Source organism: Fringilla coelebs (genome assembly GCF_963513975.1).
Source record: "Fringilla coelebs genome assembly, chromosome: 3".
Taxonomy (NCBI): domain Eukaryota; kingdom Metazoa; phylum Chordata; class Aves; order Passeriformes; family Fringillidae; genus Fringilla; species Fringilla coelebs.
Window position 1 is genome coordinate 41,901,996 of NC_140030.1, and position 16,783 is coordinate 41,918,778.

At 35.0% G+C, this 16,783-nt stretch overlaps 1 protein-coding gene across 1 annotated transcript in view; it reads right to left on the minus strand.

Moving 5' to 3' along the window:
- The window catches only part of ASCC3 (activating signal cointegrator 1 complex subunit 3), a 251,253-nt gene that overhangs the window by 150,744 nt on the left and 83,726 nt on the right, over positions 1 to 16,783 (minus strand). Inside the window, exon 11 of the mRNA XM_084201554.1 lies at positions 6,492 to 6,656. Within this exon, the coding sequence (XP_084057680.1) occupies positions 6,492 to 6,656 (165 nt within the window). The remainder of the gene's footprint in view (positions 1 to 6,491; positions 6,657 to 16,783) is intronic.

Sequence of the window (16,783 nt, forward strand, 5' to 3'; positions counted from 1 at the left end):
CAAAACAAAGAAGAAAAAGAGATGGAAAAATAATTGAGTAGGGCTCAGAACATTAAAAAAAATAATTAAATGTTTTAAAATTACTAAGCAGGAAGTTTGTTAGAATGTTTCATCAGCGTTTATTTGCTAATGGCTATATTGTTTACTAGTAATGAAAGAGTTAAATTGTCAATAAGGTGCAGTTGTCTAGTTTTAAGAACAGAAATGGAAAAAAACAGTGAAATTGCAAAACCTAAGTACATAGTAAAAATGCAATTACTAATACAGTTTTGAAGATTCTATATAGGACGTTATCTACAACTCACTTTGCACAGAATGCATTTGTTACTAGGCAACCATCTAGTTAAGTAATTTTATTAGTTTTACTCTGCATCCAATGAACCCTGAAAATACTGTGATCTCAGTCCTCCATTTAGAATATACTTTAAAATCTAGAGGTGCTGAGAAAATGTAACCAGACAGAAAGCACCATTAGAAGCCATATTATTCTCCCTTGGCTAAATATTAGGTATGCATGACTTTGTCTTAAGAAATGACATTTTGCATATACCTATGAAGAGATTTCTATACCTGGCACAGTGTCAGTTTTTCCTGACTGACAGAATGCCTTTTCATGCTCTGCTTACTGTTTTGTTCCTAAACTAAGAAACAAAAAATATCTCTGAACCTTTCTACAAATTAGTTTCACTGCTTTACCATAATATGAAAGACCACAAAATGTATGACAATCACTATTACATTTTAAACTCCACAGGTGTATCACTAAATTGGAAAAACAGTAACCTATCAGTAATAAAAAATGAGATGCAGAATGACTTCCTGACATCCCTTCCATGCACAGTAAGAGAAAAGCTTCTGAAGATTAATCAAAATGTCTGATATATAACATTTTCCAAACAATAGAGATTAGGTTTTGTTTTAAAAAAGTAGTTTTTAAAAAGTAATTTTTTACACAACAAAAGATAACAAGATAGACTCATGTAAGACTCCTTAGACATACGGCTGCACGACACACTGCCTAAAAATAACACCACAGAGTAGCAAGAAAACATGTATTAAATTTATCACAAGCTGATGAACTGACAGATTTTAAAAGAGCTTATAATTGAAAAATAGCCATTAAAAAGGGATTCCTCTAATTGCTTTTTAAGCCCAACTCTGTTCAATAATTTTATTGATGATATGCAGTACAAACTGGTGACAAGAAAGGCAGGTGATTGGCAGAATTGATATAACTGATGTGTGTGTCAGCCATACAGATAAATCCAGGTTGATAGCCCCATTCAAATTAAATATCTTTTCACTTAGCTCATTCTATAATAGGCCATAGCTGCAAAATGAAACACGGTTCTCAGGAAACATTCTTGTATCAATGAGCTAATCCTGCAGCAGCTATTAAGAGGTTTGTACCTGAATGCAAACTCCGAAGAAGATGTATGAACAAATTAAGTACATGCAGTTCTTAAAGGTATCAAAGGGATAGAACTGCATAATTGAAGGGAATCTCTCTACCTCTGTACCTGCCAGGACCAAACTAACACAAAAGTTCTATCTATAACCAGTTCTGCTGACATGTTTTACAAATAAAATTGTGAATATAGGAAAGTCCAGTGAAAAAAAACCCCACAACACTATAGTTTGAAATGGAAAAATTATTGCAGGAGGCTTCAGTAACCTTGCTTGGTTTAACCTTTAATAAAAGATGCTGAGTAATTTGATTAGCTTATATATGAAATATCAAAGAGACAAAGACCAGTAGAAGTCACTTAAGATGAGAACTGAAGAACCAAATGAAATGCCACTGTCATTCTAGTCCCAAAAGACCCTTATAAGAACTACAGTGGGCCACCCTTTGATAAAAGATAGACAAATCTAAGCAGCTGGTTTTATGTCATTAGCTATCAGTCTTGACCATTTTTTTTTTTTAATGGATCAAATTATCAAAATCAAGACTGGGATTCCAAGCACATAAAAATTCCTAATTTGATAACAATTAGACATTTGGCTTCGGGTGAGAAACATCTGAACTTGTTTGCCAATGATCTCTAGCAAGAGGTAAAAGAGTCAACTAAAGGGGCAGAAAAAAAAAATAGGTAGAGGAAATAATAAGGCACTACAGATATTGAAAATGTAAGGAAAGACCAAAGAAAACTACATTGCAGCTGAAAGGAAAAGGTCCTTAAATAAGGGAGCATGAGGAAAGAAATCTCAGAAAGGAAACATGAGAATTTCCAGAGGAAGCAGAGCTCCAACATCTCGTGGCCACTGCAGTCACAGCTGCCTTTGATCTTCAGTTCCCCAACAAGCCCCTCCTTTCTTGATGAGTAAAGGGTACAGCACAGCACCTCTGCTGGTTGAGTCCTCTACTGCCTGGAGGAGGCCTTTCTCATCAGTGCATTCCAGGAATCACCTGTATTCCTTGTACTGCTGTATGAGCCCATCTATAGTAGCTTTGTTGATCTAATACGAAGACATAAAGCAACTAAAACTTTAATTTGAAAATTGAGACAGTGCTGAGAACAAAATTGGTATGTCTAAGATGGGAGCTTTGGAATCCCAAAATCTGAGAAAGCTTTTAATATGGATTTTCTTTTATTTAATTTATCATTCACATTTTAGAACAGGTATCAAAACTTGTGTATAATTCAAAGTATGCTTTTTTGTGAAAAAATACCCATAAGCAGCAAGGAAGTAATCAAAATCTCTGAATAATTATAACAAAATACTTCAGTGGCCTGCAAAAACTATAAATTTTTTCTTTCAAGCTAATAATCTTAGTATATTACAGTAGTGTGGAAAGTTTGATTAAAAAGTTTAAGCATTTCAGTTTTACATCTGCATTATGCTCTGGACTAAAACTTTAAACATCAAAGCTATAAATTGGATTCAAATAAGTTGTTTGATGTTATACCTACAGTATATAACAGAGCTTAGAGCAATTTTCCCACCAAAATGTTTAGCAAAGTCAATTTAAATCACTTGCAAAAACATTCTCTAAAATTTGAAAAGTGCAAACATGCACAAATATGCCCTTCATTCTGCCACGAGTAAAACTGTCAGCAATTCCAATCTATATGCTCCTTCCAGGTTTAAATAAAACCTAATTCTAAAAAAAATGCCATAAGTTAAAACGAGCGTGTTAAAGTCTTACAGTAAGTGGTGTGACTCAGTGTTCATCTGGGGGAAACTACATCAATCATTCAAGTATTTTGAGGTACAAATTAGGACAGACCTGCTAATGCATCAGGATATTCCTGCTTTAAGAATGCATTTGGATAGCTGTATTTTTACCTCATATCAATACTGATCTCAAAACATTCTTTTCTGGCACAGTTGTGGGCCCAAGGATCTAGCTGAACACTAATTCTTAAAAAGACAAAAAAACCCCAATCCACTGTCTTTTTTTCTGTTGTACACCATCTAATCAAAATACCCCTCATACCTGCAATGAAACAAGAGAGATGCTTTTTCTCTAAGATGGGATAACAAGCCCTGCAAAAGGTAAAAGGCACTACACTACACTACACATCCTGCCCCACACAGGAATCATGACATTGTCTCATATACAAGCTAGGGAAGTATGATTCAGATGGAACTACAGGAATGTGCATTATTAGAGTTGTTATTAGTGATTTATGGAAAAGGCTGAAATAGTATTCAAAGGAATTTATTACAGTTCTGTTCTAGAAGTGATACAAGAAATGACTGTTCCAGGTCAGATCAAAAATTATACTGTTTGAATGCATTGTCTCCTGCAGGAGCCAAAAGTGACAGTACAGAAAGCGGGAAAATGTCAGTGATATTTACCAGAATAGATCTCAGTTACTATAGCCTCCAGTTCTGATCTAGTGACTACTACTCTGCAATGGATTTTCCTTTGAATTACTTGTCCCTCTGCTACAAATGAAGAAAAAATAGTCAATATTTTGGATCTCTGAAACCAGTATACAAATCAGGTAATTGATTTCAGCAATTTCTACAGTGCTGTAATTGACATAAAGACATTTCAGATTAATATTGTCCTTGGGGTGCTTTTTGTTTTTCAAGAAGTGAACAATTACTCTTACTTCCTGTGTGCATGAATACTGAACAAGCATGATATTTCTATAGATACCAATGAAAAGTAGGTTCTATAACTACTTTCAGAAAGATTGGAGAGGAGATTGAAATCATTGAAGACAGAAGGACATTCTCCAAGGATGAGCTAAATATCCTGGCTTTTTTTCATGCTCCAGGGACATTTATGAAGTTCTATCAAAATACATAAAATGGAGTTATAAGCAAGAAACAAAACCAAGGAAATGCAACAATACTTTTTTTTTCCTCACAAAGTAATATTAAAACATTAGATATGATTGGTTTTTTTTTTTACACTTTGAGCATCTACAACAGTATTTTCACTAAACTCCAGGAAAATTCTTCTGAAATCAGATACATTGTGTTATCTTTCTTTATTGACTGCATAAAAGTTCCAGTAAGTTCATACCTGTGGATGCATACTGCAAACTTCATAGAACTACTATGCCTGCAAGCTCAGATGCTAAAGTATAACATTTCAGTGTAATTTTAAAAAGTAATCCTCTTATTATTTGTTTTCATATTTAAAAAAAAAAAAAAAATTGTACAAAACATCTCTTGTTTCTTTGTCTCCGGGCTCTCTGGGAAGCTTGCAATTTGAAATATTTTTGTCAGCAATTGCTTTCTACAGCACAATTCTAAAAAATTCTACAAGTAATTTTGCTTTCTTTTTAACTGTGGGTTTTTTCATGTACCTTTATATGGTAATTTGCCCTCTCCTAAGCTACCTACTTGTAAAGATACATATGGGTCTCCATTACTGTCTTTCTTATCAAGTTAGAATAAATAAGGTGGTGAGATGGTCAGTTTCAAAACTTGTATATTGCTTTATTTCCCAACTGTTTTACTTGAGGAAGGGTTACAACTGGGTAGCTTCAGCTCCAGATGAATTAAATTCCAACTTGGTAGGTGAAACAAACCTTGAAACCTTAAAAGAATAAACCACCCTTTTTAAAAAGAGCTATTTTTTTAAAGGATTGCTGAAGCAAGATACTGCTATATTACAATAAATACACTAAGGATAGGATTTAGTACCCAAAACATAATTGCCTCAGATTTTATTTTCCTTAACTTACCTGCACAGGCTTGACAGACACAAAAGGGAAGGATCTAAGGGGGATTTGTGTCCAAACAAAGCAGAAATGGAATGCCAAGCTGAGTAATGTAGGAGGGATAAAATGGCTCTCAACATCTCTTTTGGACAGCTGAAGCCTATCTTACAAGTCTCACAAAATTTCACAGCAAGAAATGAATAAATCTTGCAATCTGATGTGAAGAAAATGATTATCATGGTCACTGCTAAAACCTGAGAGGGTTTACTAAAAAGAAACTAAGGAAAAACAAGGTTATCAAAACCATTTAAGAAAGAAAACACAACATCAAACAACTCAAGTTTAATGCCTTTGAGGTACTCTAAACTTAGATTCCTCTAAAGAATTGTTACTTATATTGTTCTTTAACAGGAACTTTACACTTGCTGTACCAGATTAGAGCAGACATTAATTTCATTCTGTTCTTAGCAGAGTTGGAATCAGATGATTCAAAAAGCCTTAACAAGGTTAGAGTAGCCTTACCAAGAAAAAAAGCATCTTGAAAGCTAAGTGCTTTAAACATGTAACATGCTACAAATAGAGCCATAAAAACAAGAATTTCATTTGCTACAGGTTACTTGTATGGATAGGTTTTTTTCTCTTCATGACAAAATTTATTCATCCCCAAATTCCATGTTTTACTTTATTTGTAGAAGCACATCTTGCCATTGAGGCCAACCTTATTTATTGCCTAACTCTGAATTCTTGTTTTGAACAAGATTCAAGAAAAAAATCCCTTTTCTCCTTTTTTCCATTTCTAATCTTGGTATTTAGAAAACATCACTAAATCATAGGGAAAAACACAAGAACCATTTATGCTAGACTAAAAATTATGTAGTATTATGTAGTTTTTCTAGCAATACTGAAAGTTTTACCTAGATTTAAGACACTACTCGTAATTAAAACAAAAAAGAAATTTTACTAGGAAACCTGCTAATTGAAAATAAGCATTCCTGGCAAGAAAATAATTTCAATTTTGGTTGTGTTAAAACATTAGCCTGATTATTATTTGCTTAAAAATGTTTAATTTTCTTGTTACTTGTACAGAAGAATAAAATAGGCAAATAAATTATAAGTAAAGAAACAGAACTGTAATAAATTATGCATCCTAGGAATCTGATAGTTGATATAATACAGAAAGAACAGTAGAAGACAAAAAAACTCCACATTCTTAATACACAGCTTTAAAACAGAACAGCTGTAAAATAAATTGTAAACTGCCTAAGCATTTCTATTTAATTGTCCAAGCATGTTATCCTTTGCAGTGACATCTATCCACTCTTGACCAAAACAAAATTATTTTGAAGATTTTTTCACTCTTACCTGTCGTAAAGTACGTGCTACTATACTTTCGAGTACTGGTCCTCTGTCTTCATGCAGTAGATGAACTTCATCAAGAATCAAGAGTTTTACCAGCTGAGAGAGGGCTACATCACCAACACTTTTCCTTGTCACTACATCCCATTTCTCTGGAGTAGTCACAAGCATCTAGTAGAGCAGGGAAAAAAAAAGACATATTAAGCATATAAAAATAATTTATAAAAATATAGTAATTTAACATACAGCAGAGTAAATCCAATGTAGAACTTGAAGTTATATTAAGTTTTACCCACTTTATATATGAGGCAGACAGTTTGCTGCATCTACACATGTTGGATGGCCATTAGTAGAATTCAGTATGGAAAACCATATGGAAATATTAACTAATAACTTCAAGCTGTGCCCCATTTGTATACATTTTCCACATGAAAACATTGAAACAGCTATCCAGAACGAACTACTTATATAATCATTTAATAGCTGTGTTTCACTAACATGATCTGTGATTAAATATATTTAACCTTCTTCACAGCACAGTAAACAACTAAGATCCTCCCGTCACACCTAAGCTTGACCTGATAGTTCCCAGTTGCCTATGAAATGCTTCCTCTCTAAGGCATACTTTCAAGTTGTACCTTTGGATATCTTAATCCTTGCACTGGTAAAACAGATTGAACAACTTTCACCAGTCCTGGATATGGTAATTTCCAAACTTCATTGTTTCATGTAGATATGTCAGGCCATTTCTCCAGCCTGTCAATGTCCCTCTATATGTCAGCACAGTCCTCTGGTGTGTCAGCCTCTCCTCACTGTCTGCTCAGTCAACCCACACATCAACAAGCTTCTTTATGAGGATCTTATGGAAAACACAATCAATGGCTTTACAGAAATCTAGATAGACAATATACACAGATTTTCCCACATCTACCCCGTCAGACATTACTTGATAGAAATTTATCAAGAAGGCCAAGCATGACTTTCCCTTGGGGAAGTCAAGCACACTATCCATGACAGGATTTTCTTGTCTTTCATGTACCTGGAAACTATTTTAAGATTAGCTGTTCCATCACTTTCCCATATGAGGCTGACCAGCCAGGCATTCCATGGATCCTACTTTCCCCTGTTGAAGACAGGAGTGACATTTGCCTTTCTCCAGTCTTTGGTCTCTTCTCCCAGTTACAATGGCTGATCAAGATTATCAAGAGTGACGTTGCAATGAGAGGAGCCGGCTTCCTCAGCACTTGTGGATGCAAAGCAATCAGACTATGGACATACGTGTCCCCTGTTCTCTTAAGAACAGGGGACCTGATCTTCTTCCACCAAGGGTACACTTTACTTTCCCCCAGTTGCTGGAACTCAGGATTCCTGAAGGCTGGCCTTGCTAGTAAAAACTGTGCAAAGGAGGCATTCATTACCTCAGCCTCTTCTGCGTCCTGTGCCATTCATAGGCCCCATGTCTCATTCAGCAATGGGCCCAGATTGTCCTTAGTCTTCCTTTTGTTGCCTATCTTGTTTTCTTTGATATTCCTGAACAGATTCTGTCTGGACTTCAGCTTTCCTAACTTCCATCCTGGATGGTCAGACAATGTCCCTGTATTCTTCCCAGACTGCATGGCCTTGCTCTCACTCTCTGTATGCATGCTTCGTTTTTGTGTATGACCTGGAGCAACTAGTTCATTCCCGCAGGCCAAGCTCCTACTAATTAATTTTTGCCCAAGTTCGTATTCACTGGGATGGGCCACTCTTGAACCTGGAAGAATATAAACCAGCTTTCTTGGTTTCTTGAACTCTCTCTTCCCTCCAGGACCTTATCACATGGGACTTTCCCAAGCAGATCTCTGAAGTGGCCAAACTCTGCTCTCCCGAAGCCCAGGGTTGGGAGCTTCCTTTCTGACCTGTTCCTCCTCCTCCTCAGGATGCTGAACTCCAACGTCTCATTGTTGCTATGGTTAAGTCTATCTTCAATTTTGACACCTCAAACAAGTTCCTCCTTCTTTATGAGGTACAGCAAAGCACCTCTCCTCCAAGTCCTATCTACGCAGGAAGAAGTTCTCATCAGCGCACTCCAGGACCCTCCTGGATTGCCTGTGCTGATGTTTCTTTCAAAATATGAAAAAAAATGTTTCTTACAAAACACACTTATGAATACTTTTTATTCTCTTGGTCTTCTCCACAAGATATATTCTGATAGTATTTATTTATTCTCCACAAAAAAATATTTTTCCCTGCACTGTCACACAATATTGTTCCAGTCCAATTATTTATCAGTCTTTACTAATTAACAAGAGCTACTCCTGAAGACGCTTTACAGAAAAAAGATGTTCATTTCCTGCAACATTTAAAACTTTACATATGAAAGACTCACTGAGTCACTATTATCTCAGAAAGTGGTGGTATCCAGGGGGGTATTTTCATGGTTTGTTTAAATATTACTGGGAGCATTTTGTTAACAAATAGAGATTTTTCAAATGCTTGTACAAAATAGTAGGTGTAAAAATGTATGTCCATAATTTATGAACTGAAATGTAACACTACTACAGATGCAGCTGTTAGCACTTTAAAATGAGCCATATCAACCACAAAATATTAGCAGCTGTACTTCCACAGAACATTAATTAGCAAACAGTGAGGAAATATATTTAGCAATGCATATTAAGGCTTTAAGGTGTGAAATACTACAAATGCAAGCTACTTAGCTAATTTGCTAAATCTAAATTGACAACATTCAGATCACAGCTTTTTTTTTTAATGTCAGCCATGTTATCAGGTTATATATTTAAAATTGTATCATTAATTCTTCTGTTTCTGAGTGATGACTAAATATCCGTTATAATGGTGTTTTACTTTGATCTTGTTTTAAAATAGCAATGCATGCAAAGCAATGACCTGAATTAAAAGCTATACCAAAGGAGACAGTATATCAAGTAAGAAAAGAGATCTCCAGAGAATGTTTTGCAAGAGAATATTACAATTATTTTTCAGACAGAAATTACAGCTGGGGAAAAAAATTCTCAAAAACCCACCCAAACAGATCAGCTTTGTAGCTGCAAATTATAAAATGAATTCAAATATATAAAATGTTATTTAAAAATATCAGCTAAAAGAAATTGCTATCAGCAGACTAACAAAGATTATTTTTTTCAATTAAAATAATAAACCAGACAGCATTATGAGTCATCTCATTATTAGTTTTACATGCAGTAGTGGCATTTCTTTTTATAATTAATTTTCAGAGACAATATATTTTATCCTTTAAGTTTTACAATCAAAACTCAGATTCAGGAAGTGTTTTCTGCTTTTTGTTTCGGGGCACGAGAAGGAACACAGAAACCAAATATTAAAAAATCTTTTTAATATTTTTTTCTTTAACATGGACTTGAGTTCTCAGCACACTGAAAAGTGTGTTCATTTATATTGCTATTTCACCACTTCACCTCTTTCGGTACTGAAATAGCTAGAAAATAAAGTGTCACATTTGTTTAATGAACTGCAACTCATGCAAGATATTTCAATCTGGTTTTTGTATTAGGATATGCCTGAATAGAAATGGGTTAACTGTCAATATTTTTACTGTCATGTTAAGGTTCTCTACACACACACACTCCTCTTTTCCCAATGTGTTTATGATTATCGTTTGTTCTTCCACACTGATTTTTTCTGTTAGGGAAACATGAGCTTTTCACAAAGCCTTCAGTCTTAAGTGAGCATTGTCACTCAATTTCACTATTACACCAAAGCAGTTACCTGTTTAAAAGAAATAATCCAAGTATTTAAAGTCAAATTTACGTCATTTAGCATTGGGGTTATTTAACATATCCCTAGATGGTTTTACATAATTTTCAGGTAAGAAGTCAAACAAAAAATTTTAACTATTTCACTTTGAAAGATTATGTCAAAAGGGACAACACTAACTGATAACTTCAACACCAATTTACAAAATTTTAAGAGACAGTGAAAATGCATTTTTCTATAATTGCATGATTTGCTAGTTATTTTTGTCAGATTCTCTTCAGTCCCCTTTGAAGCCAGATTTCATGGTAAAAGTAAGTTACATTTTCACCACAGCTTCAGAAGATCAACATGTTGAAAATGCTGGGATTTTTCATTGTTTGGGGGTTTTCCTAATCTGAAAAGGCTTATTGTCTTACTAAAATCAAATGATCTTCCATTTATTTGCTGTGGGGTCAACATTCATTCTAGCAGTTGGCGCAGGCTTGAAGGTTTACGTTTTCAATAGCTTACCCTCAATTCTTTGAATTTCTTTGCTACTTTTAAGTTCTCCCAAATATATTTTGCCCATGACTAGTATCTGTTTTCTGCTTGAATAATTAGGACACACTCTGAGAGTAGAAAAGTTATTGTAATCCCCTCAAATTTACATTCCCACAGATCCAAACCACATATGAAAGTATTTCAGAACAAACTACATAAAAAACTTTGTTATAACATGCCATACTACAAAATTCACTGCTTTTAAGTTCTTCAAGACCATTTTAAAGAACAGTTTTAAGCCATTTTGGCCTTCGTCTGTCACCCATCTGACCTGTCATCCCTTTCACATACACAACAATAAATCAAAACTCAGATGCACACCCTACCTCACCCCCAACTTCCTGACTGCTGTAATTGCCATAAAATAATCAGAAAAGACCTGGATCACTCTTCCTATGTGCCAAATAATTATCAAACCAGGTATAAAGCACTGGTTGACTCAGATCTCAGCTTAAACATCAACTAAGATGATAGGAAGAATGTTTATTTTAATATGTGGTTACACAGATTTCTATAACATAAAAAGGAGGTATCTTGTACTCAGACTGGGTATTCTGAGTATCAGCACCTTTCCAAAAATAAGCCTGCCTGCTGCCATACTGGAAACAGAGCAGCAGCAGTACAGTGCCTTTACTGTGCACAAGATGTAAATATGGGTTCCTTTATTATATCAAAACAGTGAAAACATAGAATAGAATGGTACACACACACTTTTAAACATTTGACATATAAGTTTGAATTCATGTTATTATACATGCTGAGCATTAGAATCTATCATTCTTTCTAGAAAGAAACTGTAGAATAAACTCATGAAAAAATCCAGAGGCCTTTGCATAAGGAAAATATTATGGATGCCAAATGATCACAATAATAAAGGCTGCATGTTATGGGAAGTTTCCAAAATGAAATTATCTTCCCAAAGCTGGATCAAGATCCAGAAACATATCATAACCATATGTCATCTCACAGCTGCAGCACAATAGAGATATTTTCATATTTAAGATACCTAAATAAAAGTACTACTTCCTCTTTGAAACCATCCAAATTCTGATAAATAAACAGCAAACATTTAATTTATTTATTTCTCTGTGAAGTTCACAATATTGCTTCTCAAAACAAGGATTAAATCTGCAAAAACTACAAGTTTCTACTGTAATTTCATCCTTTATTTGCTTTATCCTCTTAACAGCCACTTCTTATTCATTTTGCATTAACATTTCTTTGTACCTTTCCCCCTTTCTATTAAGTAACTCTCAATATAACAGTATCCTTAGGAAAGAAAAAAGAAAACTGAATCTTATTACACAAAAAACCACTCTGATGCCTGCGGCTATGTGAGCATCTGTTCTCTAAAGGCTTCCTCCTGTGCTCCTCCTGCTCAGTGACCAATGATGCTGGAGTTACTCACTTTGTTATTAGCACAGAAAAGTCTCATTGAAGACATGACAGCCAAAACTAAGGGGAGGCAAAGAGACAGAAACAGCTGAAATATAACCTGGAATTAACTGAAATATTTATTATACACTGGTATTTCAGAAACTTGCCTTTTAACAACATGAAACAAAGATTAGACACAACTGGAAAGAATTTTATCATTTGCAGATTAGAAGGAATTCTCTTGCTAAAATTAAATGTGACAAAATCAAGCATAATGCAAAGCAGGGGAATTCACTACAGAATTCAGTAGGGGAATTTCAAACAGAACTGTTTCTGAAGTGTCTCAATGACGCTAGAGAAGAAACAATTTTAAGGCCCAATTCATTAGTATATACAGGAAAAGAAAAAACATAGCATAGGTACAAAATACAAGCCCTATGGATTGAATAGCTTTGTAAGGGATGGAACCAGCCCCTTCCTATGTCTGTCTGCAGTAAATTTGTCTCCAATACATTCACCATGAATGGATAGCAAAGAATTCTGCTCCAGCCACTGCTGCTTTATTGCTACTATTCAAAGACACTTTCTCAAAGATCTACTTCTGTCGATTTCTATTAGTAAAACTTCCTTGTCTTTATTGTTTTCACCTTGCTATCAGTCTTCTCTATGCTCCTGCTCCTTTACACACATCTACAGCTTCCCCTTACCTCATCCTAGGGGAAGCTTTGCTCAGTCACAGCCAGCACTCCTCATCTTCTGACAGCTTTTTGGCAAGGGGGCATGGGCAACCTACACAGTTTACTCAATTCATGCTGTAACTATTTATCTTGGTGGTTTGTTCTGGCAGGGAACTCACTGCCAGATCTTAACTTCTGCAAAAATGGATACACGTAAAACTGCACACAACTATACATGTCCACCCAGAGCAGACACTCATTGGAATGCAGCATATTCTGCAATTCTGTAGGCAGAGCTGCTATTCTGGGGCTTCATAAATTTGAAAATGTTTCCCTTCTAATAAGTGATACTTTGGAGTTTCTCACAATTTTTAATATCAGATAGCTGATATCACACCCCATGAGAGACTCATTACCAGTTTGGCACTCTTTGAGGTAAAACTCCATCAAAACATGTTACAAGAGCAGCAACCTGCAAGTCATTTTCATAATGCTGCTTTTATTCCTCTTTTTATTGCACTCTTACTCTGTGATTTATTCAAGCATTTAAAAAACCTCATGTGAGCTGGAGCTCAGGCAGGGAGTCGAATAAACATAGAGAAAGTAAAGCAGAGGGCAGCAATTCAAAACAAGAATCTGAGGTAGGAAGTAATAAATAATAAATCCAAGTATTTTGCTCCTCTTACATCAGAAACAACCATCTGATGATGTGTTTAACACAATTAAAACAGAATTATGTTTCTAGTAAAGCAGATTCCTTACCATACAGATATGCAGATGAGCAGTAGGGCCATTTAGTTGAACACAGGATGTTCTAACAAATGTGAACATGTATTTGTGGTTCTAAAGTAAGTCAATACAACACCATATATACACAAATAAAGATTTATATATGTATGTGCATCTTAGGCACATTTAACAATAGGGCTACATTTACAAGAAGTATTAACATAAAAGACTTGAGTTCATCACGCCAGGAAGACTTACAAAAGAGGTGCATTATATTGATGCATATTAGAAGCAATTAGTAAGTCACCAAAGCTAACAGCAATTGTCAATCAACAACAGAAATCAACAAGGGATTGTAACAGCTGTCACTCAGAACTTAAAACATCCAATGAATTTTTAACTAAAGCAACATAACTCTGTTCATCATGTTTTATTTTATAATGAGTCCTAGGAATGCACAATAGTTTCACTCCTTTACAGAACCCAGCTATTCCACCTAATGAAAAGGCAACTGACTGAAAATGTACCAGCACATTGACTTAGCAGAGCAAGATACTTATGACATATTCTGTTGAATTGATTTTTTTTCAACATTACTTTATTTGTTGTATACTCAGTTTCATAACTATGAATAACAGATTTAAGTTCGTATGTGAAGATTTAAACTTTTATGCTTTCAGCACAATCCCGGATGTCCCAGAGATTACAAAATTCATTTAGAAGCTCCAGTTCTACTTTTAGACCTCAATACAACAGACGGTAAAAATAAACTGGATAAGACAGTACGACTAGCAATTTCCTTTTGTTGTCGATGGGGAAGCCCTTACCTTAAGTTTTCTATAGTCTCACTAAAAGAATATGGAGCAAATTTCATGTGAAGTAATTACATTAATCTGAGATGAAACTACAGAAAACAATGTATATTAGAATCACAACAGTTGTACTGAATAATAGGATATAAGCACCTGTTCTCTGTATTCTTTTTTCCCATGATAAAACAGTCTGTTTAAAGTCAGTACAAACCTTATTTTAAAAACCACAGTGAGGAGGAACAGTTTGCATGATTTGGTGAAATTCATCTCTTATATTGTAAGATATATAATTAGCTACTCAGATTTCAAGTTTAAATAATAATCTAAATGTTTTAAAGGAGTTTGATCCAAAACATTACCCTCTTTTCCTCTTTGCTGTTAATCAGTTCAGCAATTATAGTTTTACTAACCTCTGATATACTACTGTCAGGTCTGATTGATGCCAAAAGCTCCCTTAATCAAATCTGACAACTTTGAGCAAGTGCCTGTCTCTTGAGACACTGCATCCAGCTTGCTTGTTTTCAAATCTGTACAGTGTTATTTTGCATTTCCTTCTCCCCTAGCCCCTTTTTCATATTTAACAGAAATACAACAGAATAACAACAAAACACGACTGTAGAATACATTGGCATATGTTTTTATATATCATTATAGCAATACTTGGGCTAAGATTGTTGGTTTGTTTAAGAATTTACAAGGAAAAAGAATAAGGAGATTTCTTGGAAATTGAAGTTTTTGAGAAATCCAGTATTGTTGCTTGCTTGGGGTTTTGTTTGATAATTGTGGATTTTTAAAGTTTTTTCTTTTCCTTTTTCTTTTTTTTTTTTCCATAGCTGCAAGGAAAAGGGTTTCAAAGTCATTACTCCTCTGTTCTACAAGGAAAGTTTAGGCTCTGGTTGCACAGCTTCAGGATACAAAGATAAAAGACTACCTCAGCTCCCAGTTTTTTCAAGTTATGTATATTGGTATGCTTTTAAGACTCATGACAGGGGTCCTCCGTACCTCATTAACTGTAAATATTAAAAGGTTCAGAATAACTTTTGTTGACATAATGATAATATTTTATTTATTTATTTATATTTTAAGACTACCCAGATTTTCCCCCCGATCTGCTCCTGTCAAGCCTTACTCCAAGATGTGGATTAACCCAGCTTTATGTGAAAAAGGACCAAAGGGCAACAGTGACATTTTGTTCCAAATATCCTTTTTCACACACCTTTACTCAACAGTTTTATTTTCTATCACAGATTTGTATACAACAGGGAGTAAGTTCATGTTTTTGTCACCAATCAGGTTTTTTCAAGAATCGATGCAAGCCGATCACTGCAATCACTGATATGGAGGCATACTAAGTGTAGGATGAAGAAAAAAAGGCCTTGGTTCAGCTGAGATGCTAATATTAAACAGATACTGCATTAGAAGCCAATTTTGTGACACCAGTTTACGAAATGACAACTCAAACACCAATTCATTTGCTTGCGTGCAAAATGTGATTTCATGAAATTTTCCTTTCAAGTTTACACTCCAGAGAAAATTATGTCTTCTAAAATTAAAGATAACCAATGCTGAAGGTTATTGTAACAGACAGCAAGATTGTCAGATCTATATTCTCTGGTTACATTAACTAAGAACTAGCATCCCCTTTGGATTTCAACAGCATTCTTCAAGCACCAAGAGGAACTATCAACAGTTTGCTGTTGTAATGAAAGGATCAAATCACACAGAATTCCACAGGAGTCTATGCACCTCAATATCATTGCATATTTTATAAGTAATCCTAGTAACACACTACAGTTTATATCCACTACACATTACATTGATATAATGCTGGACAGAGCTGGAAACACATTGGATGATGGAGTATGAATTTTAAAATATCTTAATAAGTTAAAGAACAGATGCATTAATGCATGAGTCAGTAATATAATTTCAAGATTCTACACTGAAGATAGGATTTATCTTGCCTATCTTACCTGCTAACTTACAAAATCACCGTCAAATTAGATGTCTAGGCTCCCTCTAGCTGGTTCACTTCATCCATCCAAGTATGAACCAGACTTGGAGGTCTTTCCTCTACTGCGTTCTCCCTACGAGTCTGGGCAACCAGTTTAGACCAGTTGCCTAACTCTTACATGGCTAAAGCCAAAGCAGATGAATCTGACCCTTAGGAAAAATTATCCAACAAATGCAAGATATAAAACAACTGGCAAGGCAGTAGCTGGACAGCAAAAAGAGAAAGAGTGGATCAGTCTGCACATCAACTAAAAATGCTCTGCTGATGCAAAAATTGAAACCTTGGAGCAGAAATGCTGCTATTTGGACATGCTAAATGAAGCTTCCACTCTGTTCAGCAGCAGTATGATCTTGGGGCAATACATTATGTTCTGGGCAACTTATTTCAAGAAGTGCAAACCAACTGAGAGTCCAG